The 14,953-nt window shown below is 44.3% G+C and overlaps 1 protein-coding gene across 5 annotated transcripts in view; it reads left to right on the forward strand.

Annotated features, from left to right (window-relative positions):
- The window catches only part of LOC133346950 (striatin-3-like), a 103,628-nt gene that overhangs the window by 82,504 nt on the left and 6,171 nt on the right, over positions 1-14,953 (forward strand). For all 5 annotated transcript variants that reach the window (XM_061558784.1, XM_061558783.1, XM_061558782.1 and 2 more), the window contains 6 exons: positions 3,104-3,151; positions 7,640-7,761; positions 8,546-8,719; positions 9,405-9,542; positions 10,599-10,706; positions 11,572-11,658. In XM_061558784.1, the coding sequence (XP_061414768.1) occupies positions 3,104-3,151; positions 7,640-7,761; positions 8,546-8,719; positions 9,405-9,542; positions 10,599-10,706; positions 11,572-11,658 (677 nt within the window). The remainder of the gene's footprint in view (positions 1-3,103; positions 3,152-7,639; positions 7,762-8,545; positions 8,720-9,404; positions 9,543-10,598; positions 10,707-11,571; positions 11,659-14,953) is intronic.

Consider the following 14,953-nt stretch of genomic DNA (forward strand, 5'->3'; position numbering starts at 1 on the left):
TGTGCACGAAAAGCACGGCGCGAGGCCTAGTGCGGCAGGCTTCGCGAGGCCTAGTGTGGCAGGCTTATTAACACAGAGATGAAACGAAGCACGTTTATTTTAAAAAAAAATTTACTTTACTGAAACGCAGCACGTTTTTTTAACACAGAGACAAGAAACATTTATTAACACAGAGACTAGATACATTTAATCGCCTTATTTGTGCACGAAAAGCACGGCGCGAGGCCTAGTGCGGCAGGCTTCGCGAGGCCTAGTGCGGCAGGCTTCGCGAGGCCCTAGTGCAGAAGGTGATGGTGGGGGGGTGGTGGGGTGGTGGTGGGGGGTGGTGGTGGGGGGTGGTGAGGGCTGGTGGGAGGGGTGGTGTTGAGGGTGGTGTTGGGGAGTCTTTAAATCTCACAGCGTTTCTTGTCAAAACAAACACTTTTAATTAACGTTACACTAGAATACAGTGATTTTTTTCTTTAACTCCTCTATACCCGGTCGATATCCCTGTACCGGTACTAAGTATTATTCCTACCAGCCCACCCCGCAGGGTCCTGTTTTATCTCCACAGACAATAACACCGCTTATTCATGGTAGTTGCCCATACAAGCACTATACAGGCTCATGGCATTGCTATATGCATGCAAGCCTGTTGTAGACCACTGGCGCCCACAAATACTGGAATATGAGTAGTTGCTGCTCTGTCTCTAACTGCCACCAACCACCCAAAACACGACATGAACAGCTTTCTGATTGGCAAAGAGACTCACACAGCTGTCCTTCAACAAGTGATGGTAATGTCACTCCAGCATTTTGGACGGGCTTAAATGCACGTTGAAATTCCTGTAGAGTGGTGAGCCCCTCCCTAAGTACTCGTTTATGGTTGAGTCAATCTAGGAGAGACCCAGAAGAGCTTCAGATTCTAATTTGTGCTTATGTTATCCTTAGCCAGGAATTGAACCCAGGTTACTGGGTTTGTAGCAGTTTTCAAATCACTGTCATCATTCCCTCTATATTCATACAAGCATTCCCTCTATATTCATTTGAGGGACGTCAAATATAATTTTCCAGTGGTGTGAAATTTAATTTGTTGCGTGGAGAAGTTGTCCAGTAGGGTGTGTTGTGTGTGTGTGTGCATGATTTTAATTCGCATCAGAATCACCAGCAGCCCAACATGCTAATGATTTGATAATTGCCCTGCAAATACCCCAGGCAGTTTGGCATGTGTTTGCATGTGATGATGAACAACAGCCAGTCTTGCATTGTCGTACAGTGTCTGTCATTAGCATTACCATGAAATCCCTTTAGGGATGCAGTGACAGATGGATTCTTTCATGGGATTTAGTCTCCTCCGCATGGCGCTATTCTCTTCTAAATATTTGATTAACGAATATTGACTGCCATCACATCTCGCAGGGTGGGGGCCAAGCACCCTACTCAAAATCGGAAGGTTGTGAGTTCAAATCCTCGGCAATGGTTAACTCAGCCCATGATTTTTCTGGGATGATACAATGTTTACTACTTAGTAGGAAGTCAATAGTAGCTAACCTGTGGAGAGGCTTAGAAATTTCCACTACTGACTCAAGATTTCCAAGAGGTGAGCACCACCCAAAGCTTGTGTATACAGATACACTTTTACACTCTTTGGAATTACAGAAAGGGACATTGCTGCCACAGAGACAGCTGCTTTCGTAATGAGAATAAATGCCTGTTTACTGTAACGCTTGCACGTGCATGCGCACTGCAAGCCGGAAACCAAAATCGTATCCGTGTAACCACTTCAATAAGTGGCCAGACTCCGAGAGCTCGCACATGGGGTGTAGTTAGCATTTTTACCCGAATTATTAACATATTAGATTTTCTTTGTGTGCATGGGTCTGTATCCATCTATCTCTGTGGATTTGGCATGAACTTGCTGGCAGCACTTAACCTGAGTCCTGTACAAGTTATGGACTGGCTTATTCACCATTGGCATTTGCTTCCAGATTTGAAATTGAGCAGCGGTCTGCTCTGTATTCTTCTGTATGAAAAGATGGAAATATCAGACTTAAATCTTGACTTAAAGCTTTCGTGACTGCAGGAATTCATATTCTTTGGGTCTTTCGGTAAAGTCACGTAGATAGGTTCAAAGAAAATAACAAAAAACTACGAAGTTTCGATCGCAACACAAGCGTTCGTCATCAGGAAGAGGGGGGGTTAGCTTCTAAAGGTAAAATGTGTGGGCCGCGACGGTGGTGGGTTTTCCCACCAATAAAAGGGCTGCCCAGTAAAAATTAGCATGATAATGTAAGATCGTTGAGAGGCCAACACGGCAGGCGCCCTGAGGTAGCTATGTTCATGTGAGAGATTAGCATGTTAATGGGAGATCGCAAAGCAAAAACCTCGAGCTCGGTGAGCAAGGTGGCTAGGTTAGGGTGAGAAATTTAACCTGTGACTGTAAAATCAGAGAGCCGAAAATAACAACTAACATCGGAAGGTGGTAGGATGGGAACATCACAGCCAGTTATGACTTAAACTGGTTGATAACGTTCTTCGAATTATTGCTCAGTTTATACCCATCTTCTCGATTGAAATTGTGTCTGTCTATAAATATGGATGGCTTCATGAACGAATCTTTGTTGATAGCCAGTAGGTTTGCAAAGTACCTTTGTTTTAGAGAAATCAATTTCGTGTGAGCCCACTGCATTAAAACAATGATCAGCCACGGCCGAGGTATTGGTCCTACCGTGTTTCAGATCTGCCTTATGTTCACGAACACGGTCCGAGACATGTCGCTTCGTTTCCCCAATGTAACTACTGCCACAGACACAGCTTAGTTTGTAGACGCTGGGGTATTGCATGTCAGGGATCACATCCTTCAAAGATGGGATCAGATCACAAATTTTATATACTGTGTTAAATCAAACCTGGATCTTGTGTTTGCTCATGATTTTGGAAATCTTTTTGGTGACCCCTGCTATGTATGGCAAGGTGATGGTTGAACCTATATACGGGACTTTACCGAAAGACCCAAAGAATATGAATATCAGACTTGTTCAGTTGGTATGATTGTACTTGTTGGTGTGCTGAAACTATCTGTGTTGTCGAGGCTACCGTTGACGATGCGCACGTGTTGTCGCAGGACAGCGTCGCTGGACGTGGAGCCGATCTACACCTTCAGGGCCCACACGTAAGTGCTGCTTCTTCCACGCCTCAGCTCACGCTATCTTCCTGTGTTTCCTCGGCACTGTTGCAAAAGTATCCTCATCTCTGTACAGTTGGTGAAATTAGTGCCACTTTATGGTTGTCCTATGGAGACACTGGCCCCAGTCCTGGGAATACGAAATCTCACCACTGATTCAGAACTCCCAAAAGAGGTGAGCACCACTCCCATGTAGAATTTCTTCCCCTGGCACAGAAATTCTAGCGGAGGTGAGCATCACGACAACGCTCGCGTGATCATGGAGACTCTTCTGCATTCGACAATTTGAGAAGCTTGTGCACACGCACGTTTTGAGACCTTGTATAAACCTGTGAACGTAACTTAAGAAAGGTAACGTTCAGGCACTTTAATACCACCAGCATATACGGGTTTTAAAGAGATATCTTTCAGCAAGCAGGTGTTCCGTTATGTTGATCTGTGAAAGGAACATTAACACTCACATTGGAACCACTTCTCCCCTCTCCTACCCATCTACTGGATCTTGGCAACCTTTAGCGAAAAGGTGACAAATCACCAATTTTTCTGTGAATGGTGTACACAGCTATTATTTATTAATTTCTATTGTAAGTAGATATACAGTTGCATGGCAGCGAGTGAACGTCACACAATCTGCAGCAGCAGTAGCATCACCTGTGCAGTTTGTGTTCAATACAAATGGTGTATATAGCCAGGTGGCAGTTTGGTACATTATGCATGCACATTATGCAAGCACATTGTACTTATACAGGAGGATTTCACCACAAATCTGGCTGTCGCCTGATGAAGCTAGTTGTAATTACTGGCGAAACGTTATACTTAGATTTTAAATGTTGTGGCTTTGCTCTCCAACACACCGGTGTGCTGTACTAGTAACAAATTGGCATATTCTGTTTACTTGACAAACCTTACTAATTGGCTGTGTCGGGTGTTGGCGGGTTTACTGACACATTTATATATTTACGCGATCTAACCCAAAAAACCTGTATTATGGACGTGTACTCTAAACATATACCCGATACGTACTGTTGTACCATTATATTGACTTCTGGTTACATCCTTATCCTACCCCACTCTCGTGCCTCATATCTGGAGACATTTTTCATATCTTCTCTTCTGAATAATGTTTTTGTCTCTTCTGAATAATTTATTGTTTCCATGTATCTCTGTTCTGAATGCATATTCTTGTTCTCATATTTGCATTTATAGCCTATTGAAAATAGAGATAATATATAATCATCGTTATTGTCAACAAGAGCAACTTGCCAATTTATTTTCCTGTATAGCGATAACAAGATATATCTCTCCAAGCCTGATTCTTTCTTTGGTCAAACCCATTTCCTTGCAAAAAACAGTATTTATTAGGTTTAGAAGTAGCAAATTAGGGCACTTGAAACTGAAAATGTTTTTTGCTTTTGATGGTGGTCATTGGGCTCACCACCAATCCACGGTCGATGGTGCAGTTCTGTGGTAATTTGTTCAGGCAATGTCACTTGTTTTTTGTGGACATTAAATACCCTTTGTGAACGTCATGAAAGGAGCCGAAATCCCCATCTTGGAAGCTATAAATACGCAACTACAATTTACTAAATCGATAAGCAGACAATGTCTCTTTAATATGGGTTTCTCCACATAAAAAATAAGTGTTTAAACTTGCCGTCCACCACAGAGCCTTCTGGGAGTGCATACATTTTGGGGCATCTCCAGAAACGTACAATGTAAAACACAAAAATATGTTTATGATCTGGACGAGTGTCATTAACCATTAGCATCGTTGATAATATAAATAACTAAATGAATGAAGTGACAATATGCATCTGTCGTATATCTGTCTTTCCACATGAAAATAGTCTTGTTTACAGAAGCCGCTGGCCCGACAGCCATCTAGGAGTGAATGATTTCAGCAGCATTGATTCAGTACAAGCAAACACTGGACTGGTTTTGACATACGGTGTCTCATCAGCAGAGTCAGGCCTGTTTTAATCAATGCTGTTGAACTGCCAGATATTAAAGGCAAGGACCTCTTAAAGATGTAGGTCTGAGTTCAACGCATAATTCAAAATAATCAAGTGGAATTAGATTGCATTAGTTCTAAAAGTTTAAGCATTGAGAGACTGTTTACCTTTCTACAGTGACCCTCCCATCACGCGTACGTATAGGATTCGTTAATTTTTTCGCCATCGTTTTCAGATCCTCTACAACTCCCTCTTTGGAGAGCGAGGCCTTCCATGTTTTTCTTGTGCCCCCTAGTGGATGAGACGTGACTCAATGAATGAGATCAAAACAAAGGTTTCCCCCCCCCCCTCTTTAGCTTAATAGAATGTCGGGTAAACGCTGTTAATGAGCGCTTTTTAAGGCTAACTCAGCATGTAGATGGAAAATGTGGGGATAGCACTCTGCCTGGGCCCTCTGTGTCTGTTATGTTGGTCTCCACACCCTACCATGCATTAATTTAACATTTTAGGAATGTTGAACTTCTTTGGCACCGTATGTAGCCAACCGTACTAATCGAAGCTGCGGGGAAGAACAACAAATGAGGATAAATTCACCTAAAATGGGTGGTGAGGTGGCATTGTGGTTTTGTTTCTTGGCTGGCATTCTGAAGGTTGTGGTTTCAAATCATGGCTGGGGGAAAACCTCACCTCCTTCGTGCTTCAAATGACAACCACTTTCTGGGTTGCTGGAGTTTGCTAGAAGTGGCTGGGTGGCTCGGGGGGGGGGGGGGGCTTGTGTGTCGATGGTGCTGAGCAGACGCGAAGATGAATTGAAATACAGGAAACCAGTGATTAAATTGGTAAATTGGGTTGTCAAGTAAAATGAGTTGATTGTCCTAGTCCGGTCACTATTGACTGCATGCACATTAACAATCACAGTAGATTTTTTTCTTCCCATAACTTGTGATTCCAGCTCTGAAAATAAAGTTAAAGGTTTTATTGTTAGGCAGCAGCCCTCGTGAGGGTATGAGGCCTATTTAGGTTTCAGAACTGATTCTCTTCTCTGATGTCACACCCAGGGTCGTCTGATGCTGCTGACTCCCAGAGTTCCAAATGGAAATGTATTCATCTTGTGACATGATGGTAGAAAATAAAGTGTAACTTTTGGATAAACAGTTTCCCACAATAGAAATGTGGAATGTTCACAACTGCCTGAAGACCATAAGTGAAGATTATTTCCATCCCTCGTTTGTTGGGAGCATGGAGAAAGCTGAGGCTGGATTCCAGGGCCAGTTGTACAGTGTGCATGGCCTGAAATTGAACCAGAGTCATTGGGACTGGCATGTCGTTACAGGCAGGTTTAAGGCACAGGGCACACTTCCCCAGGGAGAGTGCATGCATTGGAAAGGTCTTTCTCTCTTCACAAGCCTTGGCCTCGTTCATGGAAAGATGCTGCAGGACAGCTCCATGACTCATACTAACGGATGGGCGATTGATCTTTCCGGTCTATAAGGTCACGCCAGAGGTTCTGAGCACTGCCGGCTGATTAAATTGGCGGCCCTGAGTCACCAAGTGTTTGATTAATTGCCTGATTTAAATTGTGAGCGTGCATGCCGTCACAAATCCACAGTTAAAACGGGAGAGAAAAATGTTTAGCTGGAAAGCGTTTATTGACATGCAGCTGTGTCCAGCGCAGCACATTTACTTGGTGCTTTATAGATATACCTCTAGACACCGGATACACATTTGTATTATACTTAGTGAGGTTAATGACGAATTAAGTTTACTGGCTTTAAACAGGCATTGGGCAGTCGTGACCTTGAGTCTGTTGTGAACATTCCACATAGTTTGGCAGGCTCTCATCTCTCCATGGTATAACCACGTTTGATTCCTTCACAAAATATTACATTGTATTTCCCCTGAGGGGTTGATGGCCTGAGTTGGCCCCAAACTGAAATTTGAACTCCTAACCTTACAATTTTTATTCAAGTACTCTACTATACCCCAACCAGGTATGATGTAGTATACACTTGCAGAAATTATTAAACAGGCAAAGTAATTTGATTTTAGTCAAAATTGGTTAGTCTCGTTGTAAACACAGGGAAAGCTATGGCCAGGTGGTTGAAGGGGATCAGAAACGCTGAGCCAGTTCATCTGAGAAATCAGGTCAGCTACTGTTTATTGAGGCAGCTTCTGAAGTGGAGTAGTTGATGATGCATTATATTCATGCTTGCCTCACGACCTTTAACTCTAGCACGTGAACCTAAATACTCTATACTGTTTCAACGACTAGGTCTGAAAGAGCTGAACCATACAAGCACTAATGTGTATTTTCTTACAAAAGATTACCTTTTTAATCCCGTTGTGTGATACAACTTTAAACGTCTTCTGTGAGGTCATGCACGAGTTAAAAATGTGCATACCAAAGACCTCATGCCGACTCTCTCGGACCCCAGGACTGCATCCTCGGGTTATAACAAAGCTTGCCTATTCTAAGGCCATGCATGAATGGAGCGTCTTCCCCTCTCCGTGCTGTGGTGTGCAGGGGCCCCGTGCTGAGCTTGGCCATCAGCACAAGTGGGGAGCAGTGCTTCAGCGGTGGAACGGACGCCTCCATCCGCTGCTGGAACATGCCTAGTCCCAACATCGACCCCTACGACACTTTTGGTGCGTGCCCTGACCATTTGCCCCCCTTGCTGCTCTCGCTTTCTAGAAACTCTCTCTCACATACAGACACATGCACTCACCTTGTCTCCTGGTGCATGGTACCATTACTCACGTAATCTTACTTGTCAAGCCAGCCTCGCTCATCCCTTCAATTTCATTTGGAGTTAATCTTAACCATGAAGTGGTGTCCATGCTGCCGACTCTAATGGTTTGAGTGGGGAGTTATTTATTTTTCTATGTTAATACATTCTCACGGAAGCAGCATTAACCAGTTATGTGAAGAGGCAGCCTCTTCATGTAACTGGAGGCTTTCATGGCAGTCTGTTGCTGGGTATGGCTCACTGATGAGGATCTTTTCAGGGTAAAATTTGTACATATATTGTTGTGGATTAGTGGTCGGTATGCAACATTGTCATCTTGTAAACCTCAATGTGACTTCTGATTGATGCACAAATCCAATAGTACCAGGATATTCTGTATTGGTGCCTCTTCATACGTGTATATTCCTGTTTTACCGTGCGTGTGTGCACATGTGTGATATGGGAATCTGTGCCGTAGTAGCTTGTTAGCACACTGCGCTACAAACCCGATCGTAGCCGCGATTGGCATCAGTAGCTAGTAATATATCAACACTGGGGAGACAGACACGGCTAGGCGTGGTGCTGACCATAGCACCCCTTTGTGCACTGTTTGAGCCTAAAGAGGTGCTTCCTAACAAATTGCCCTCGCCGTGTTTGTATGTGTACATTTGTGGCTATGTGTTCATTGTGTTTGCGTCCCACAGAGGCGAGTGTGCTGGGACAGACGCTGCTGGGGCACAGCGACGCTGTGTGGGGGCTGGCCTACAGCAGTCTCCGGCGCCGGCTGCTCTCGTGCTCCGCTGACGGCACCGTGCGCCTGTGGGACCCCTCGTGCCAGGACTCGCCACCCTGCCTCAACACCTACAATCCCGACAAGGGTGTGTGCTCTATAAGGCCACAGTACCAGATGCAGCACAGCTAGTTCGTCCAGCACTACACAATTCAATACGATTCGGATTTGTACACCCTCTAAATATGACTTCATTTCAGGATACTGTACAGTAACAGGGGGCAAATGTATTTTATGGAGTGAGGCAGTCGCAAAGGAACAAAAGGAGTTGGTGTAGCAGAGGAGAATGAGTAACCTCCCCACTGAGTGATGGTTGACTGGAGGCTTTGACAGAAAGCATTGGTTGCTATAACAGAGTGCATATAAGGAATTGGATGACGGGGGAGTGGTATGCAGGGATGAGTATGGAGGATCAGCACAGGACTAGCATCAATGCAATAACAACCATCGTTTGCCACTGAGGAAGTGATGTCACCCCAGCTCGTGTCAGGCTAGGTGCTACAAAACGAGCCACATTACTGCACACAGCGTGGACACATTGCCACTTTAGAATACTACCACATGCAGAATGCGTACAGTCCAACACCCTGTTCAGCTTTGATACCCTGGCTACCAGGGTGATGCCTATTGTTGTGTTTGAAGCGTGTGTTTTCTTATATCGTTACAAAGCTTTGTGTCACATGTGCCTTGGCATTCAGCTGAACGACCGGTGCCAGTACCACAGCCCTGCAGTGCTCACATTCCCCTTTCTCTCCCCGCGTTGCCTTGTACAGAGCATGGCATCCCGGTGTCGGTGGACTTTGTGAGCGATGCTTCGCACCTGGTGGCCACGTTTGGGGGCGGTGACACGCTGGTGTTTGACATGGAGACTGCCAAGCCCGTTATCACACTCGAGTCTCGCATTGAAACTGGTGAGGCCAGCAGCCGTCCCTGTGCCAGAAGTGGGGAGTCCATGTTGTTCACGTTGGGGGTAAGCCTCTCCAAAGGACGGCCACTGTTGGCTTCCCACAAGTGTTAATTTACCAACACCGTAAGCATTATGGGCTGAGAATATATGATTTTGTTCCATTCTGTTTTGAACTTTCAAGTTACTCTTTGCTATAATGTGCATTTCCAGCATCTTCATGTGCATCTGCATATGCACGGATTCTCACAAATTAATTTTTCCAAATTTCTTTATTCGAGTACGGCACTCCAAACTAAACATTAAAACCAACAGCATAATAGATACATTATAACCATTATCCGGTGCGGTGGCACTAAGTAGATCGCTTACACTCATCAGTAAAAGGTTAGAATGCCTGACCTGGCTCGCACCTTTGGGATGCACACAATCAGTAGCACTTTGTGGGAAGCCAATCGTGTTTCGTTGTGGTGAGACTGTCCTCCATCATAGAAATGTGACTTATTCGATTTGGTACAACTGCTGCCATAAAACACTTTATTTATTCTGTAATTAACCAGTATTATGCCAATGGCGCAGTGGTTGGTGTATGCACTATAAAGATAGCAACCTGAGTTTGAATCCCAGCCGTGGCTAATACGTCAGTCCGTGGGGTGGGGGAGGCTATTTTACATCAGCAGATTGGAAAAGATTACAATTTATTATTATTTACCTTGTGTAGTACTGACATAGAATTTTCATAATATTAATATATTTCTCATAAGTTTACACAATGTGTGTTCATAGCATTCGTAAAAAAATAAAATCCTAATATGCAAAATACTTGGTGTATTTGGTTTAACATGTCAACAAAAACCTTATGAAAATGTCTCCTGAGATTCAGTAGATAGTGGTGGTGACAATCGGTGGCATTCACAATTACAAACTTATTGTAAATGCTTTTGTGTTTCTTTTGTTTTTGCTAAAGTCGTTGCTTCGCTGCTTGGCTGATATTTGTTGGTACTGTCGTGTGCACCCGTGTGTGTCTACATGTGTGTATGCCCTTGTACCATCTCTACTCCAGACGCACCGCTGGGGAACCAAATAAACCGTGTGGTGTCCCACCCAACGCTGCCCATCACCGTGACGGCACACGAGGACCGTCACATCAAGTTTTTCGACAACAACACGGGTACATCAACATCGTCTGCATTACGTAACACCTTATATGACACGTCATCGCATAGTGATTCAGTCTCTCGCATGAAGCTCATCGCATCCTTCTTCAGGATAATACCAAACAATTTTAAAAAATTCCAAATTAGAAAAAATATGCTTTTAAATATGATTCAAACAAAGTAATGGATTGAATCTCTCTGATTAGACTTAGTGAGATCCAAAGATTGTGGTTGTAATAGAAAAAAGTGGAAGTTAATTAGCTTACCACTTTGGCCATAACAAGTGCCCATTCGGCCAGGTGTTTAAGGGTCAGCGAGTCGCAGTCATAAGGGTCGAGTTAAAATCTGTTTGGGGGTTGATATGCAACCCATGGTCCAATGGATAGACTCACCCCTACCATAGGAATGAGGAACATCCACCACTTGTTCAGGGCTAACAAGACGAGCACCTCAATGCTCAATTGTGAATTATATCACGTTGACATTTTTTAAGCATCATAAATGCTCTTCCATTGCTTGTTTTCTAGAATAAACAATGCCCGACATAGGAATGTATCATTTTTAACTCTGGCTGCCAAGGCCCACTTGAGCAGGGAGACATTCTGGATTTGATTCCTATCACTTGTCCCATTGGTCTCCTGATTTGTAGTTGTATTAATGTATGTTGATCTTATACAGGTAGGAACAACAGGTTCCTCACTGCCCACCAGGGATTATTTGTCTGTCGTGCATATTTGTCTGTCGTGCACGAATGCGCTGTCCAACCAAGTTCCTACCTGCCCACTCTGAAGGAACGTGTTTTCTCTCTGTTTGTAGCCAACTGTGCTAATCGACTTGATACACCTTCGCTCTTCAATGGGGCTTACTTTGCACCAACAGGGAAGCAGGTGCACTCGATGGTGGCTCACCTGGACGCCGTCACCTGCTTGGCCGTGGACCCCAACGGCCTCTACCTGATGTCTGGAAGTGAGGGTGCACATTCGCACACGCAAATAGCACCGTGCATCAAACACCCTTCTGGCCGGCACTTGAAGGGGGTGGACATTTTGTGTGTGGGTCGTGTGTCGTACTTACTGTGTGGGGAGTCTGATGGATCATGTGTTATGGGGTGGATTGGGGGTGCAGTGGTGTGTGTAATGCACCACGATTCCAAACAACCTGGGTTCGATTCCTGGCTGGGAGTAACATCAGTGTAAAATGGCATAAGAAAAATGGGCTCTTGCATGGATAAATTAAGGATCTGAGTGTAGTTAGGGTGTTTTGGAGATATTAAAAAATTTTAAGATGATACAAATGTCATAAAATATTAAACTTAATAATTGTGCTTTATAAAAATGTGTAAAACATTAACACATCCAGCAAGTCTGCAACGAGTTAGACAGATATAGAAACTACACCACTTTTTGCCGGGACCACAACTTGAATCATGATGGAGCTGTGAACGTCGCTGTTCTGCAGATGTGCCCATATTCATAGCTGGACACGACACATTCTTCAGCCACGTCCTCATGAAATTCCCATATGCTGCAGCTGGGAGTGGAATGGCATTATTTACCTGACAGAGGCAACCGCTGAAGGGGCTGTTTTATTGGTAGCCTGCCTCACCATCGGAACAGCACGCACGTTTTCCCGCAATCTAAAGCGATGCACGATGTAGCCAGTGTGCTGAAGCACGATGTAGCCAGTGTGCTGAAGCACGATGTAGTCAGTGTGTTGAAGCACGATGTAGCCAGTGTGCTGAAGCACGATGTAGCCAGTGTGTTGAAGCACGATGTAGCCAGTGTGCTGAAGCACGATGTAGTCAGTGTGTTGAAGCACGATGTAGTCAGTGTGTTGAAGCACGATGTAGCCAGTGTGAAGCACGATGTAGCCAGTGTGTTGAAGCACGATGTAGCCAGTGTGCTGAAGCACGATGTAGCCAGTGTGCTGAAGCACGATGTAGCCAGTGTGCTGAAGCACGATGTAGCCAGTGTGCTGAAGCACGATGTAGTCAGTGTGTTGAAGCACGATGTAGTCAGTGTGTTGAAGCACGATGTAGCCAGTGTGCTGAAGCACGATGTAGCCAGTGTGCTGAAGCACGATGTAGCCAGTGTGCTGAAGCACGATGTAGCCAGTGTGCTGAAGCACGATGTAGCCAGTGTGTTGAAGCACGATGTAGCCAGTGTGTTGAAGCACGATGTAGCCAGTGTGCTGAAGCACGATGTAGTCAGTGTGTTGAAGCACGATGTAGTCAGTGTGTTGAAGCACGATGTAGCCAGTGTGAAGCACGATGTAGCCAGTGTGTTGAAGCACGATGTAGCCAGTGTGCTGAAGCACGATGTAGCCAGTGTGTTGAAGCACGATGTAGCCAGTGTGCTGAAGCACGATGTAGCCAGTGTGCTGAAGCACGATGTAGCCAGTGTGCTGAAGCACGATGTAGCCAGTGTGCTGAAGCACGATGTAGCCAGTGTGCTGAAGCACGATGTAGCCAGTGTGCTGAAGCACGATGTAGCCAGTGTGCTGAAGCACGATGTAGCCAGTGTGCTGAAGCACGATGTAGCCAGTGTGCTGAAGCACGATGTAGCCAGTGTGCTGAAGCACGATGTAGCCAGTGTGCTGAAGCACGATGTAGCCAGTGTGCTGAAGCACGATGTAGCCAGTGTGCTGAAGCACGATGTAGCCAGTGTGCTGAAGCACGATGTAGCCAGTGTGCTGAAGCACGATGTAGCCAGTGTGCTGAAGCACGATGTAGCCAGTGTGCTGAAGCACGATGTAGCCAGTGTGTTGAAGCACGATGTAGTTCTGTACTTTGGAGGCAAAGGTTGGTGGATCATGTAGGTTTGTGAAACTCCAAAACCTGCTGGGCCGTGAAAAAGCTTGGAAAAGACGGTACAGCTCTCGCGGGTTTGTGAATCTATGCCTGTGAAAGTGTTTTATCCCTCCCTATGTGGGGAATTTCTCTGGATATTCTGGTTTTCTCCCACATGTATAACACTTTTGGAATTGGCAAACTATCCCAATGTAGGAGCCCTATGAAATATATTTGAGATACATCGAGGCTTTTCTAGTTACATACTTTACTGTTGTTACTCTTTCCAAGTGCGGCATGGAGCCAGTGCCGTTTCGGATCACAATGAGACCACCCACGGTGGTGTTCTTTCACGACTTAATTTTGCTCAGTGTCCCAATAACTTGGAATGCAAACCCCTAATGTGGAGTCAGAAGAATATAAAGAGCCAGAAATAATACGATTTCAAATATAACTAATAGTCGTGGTGTGTCAAGCACTTTGAGACTCCCAACTTCCTGGGCTGTGTGGTGGCCAGTTGACAGCATTGTGGTCTCAATCGAAAACACATATTTGAAATGTTTTAACCCCTTGTGTGGATATTCTCCAGATTATTTCAGTTTCCTACGTGAAAAATGCGCATGTATTATCCTCCAGAAAAGCATATCTTACGGCTTTTCTACATAAATAACTGCTATTTGTATGTCATTGAACAACGGAATGATAACATTTCTTAAACTGTATTGTGTGTACTCAGATCGTAAATGTTGTGGTTTTACTCTCCAACACACAGGTGTGCTGTACAGTAACGAATTGGCATGTTTTGTTTATGTGACGAACCTAACGAATTGGCTGCGTCGGGTGATGGTGGATTTAATAACACATTTATATTTACGCGGTCTAACCCAAAAAACCTATATTATGAATGATATTGGTTGCGAAAGCCGACGTGTTAAACTATAAGCAGATCACTTGCCACGTATTTTATTCCTATTATCAACCATATTTAACAGGGTTTAATATGTAAAGAGCATAACAAAATCTCTATGCCAAGTCACATCGGAAACCAAGACTGACTGTTCAAATATATTTGGAGTTGTCGGAAGATGCGAAATTAATCCAGTTTCTGTGTCGTAAATCGATCCATGGTGGTATTCTGTAAATGTCGTGAATGTGGATCATCGTGAATCGAACTGTAGTAAACCGGACACCGCCTGTACTTATGCTGGCCAGTTTTAAATGATCTGTTTAAGTTGTTCAACGTAAGCTAGAGTTTGGTTCGAATGTATTCCTGGGCCTTTATTTTATTTACAATGGTAATTTTGAAGATGTGCAGCAAGGAAATGTCAACATTCAAGATGTGATAGAATAGTCAAGCAACTAAGGTTTGGCATCTAACAATTACTCAGTGTCCAATATAAAATGTGCACCTCGGTTATAAAGCAGTGGATGACACCGTAGCTGTCATTCAAAAGTTGTACATTTATATCTAAG

Source organism: Lethenteron reissneri, chromosome 25, assembly GCF_015708825.2.
Source record: "Lethenteron reissneri isolate LAM-NWPU_2019-01 chromosome 25, ASM1570882v1, whole genome shotgun sequence".
NCBI classification, from domain to species: Eukaryota; Metazoa; Chordata; class Hyperoartia; order Petromyzontiformes; family Petromyzontidae; genus Lethenteron; species Lethenteron reissneri.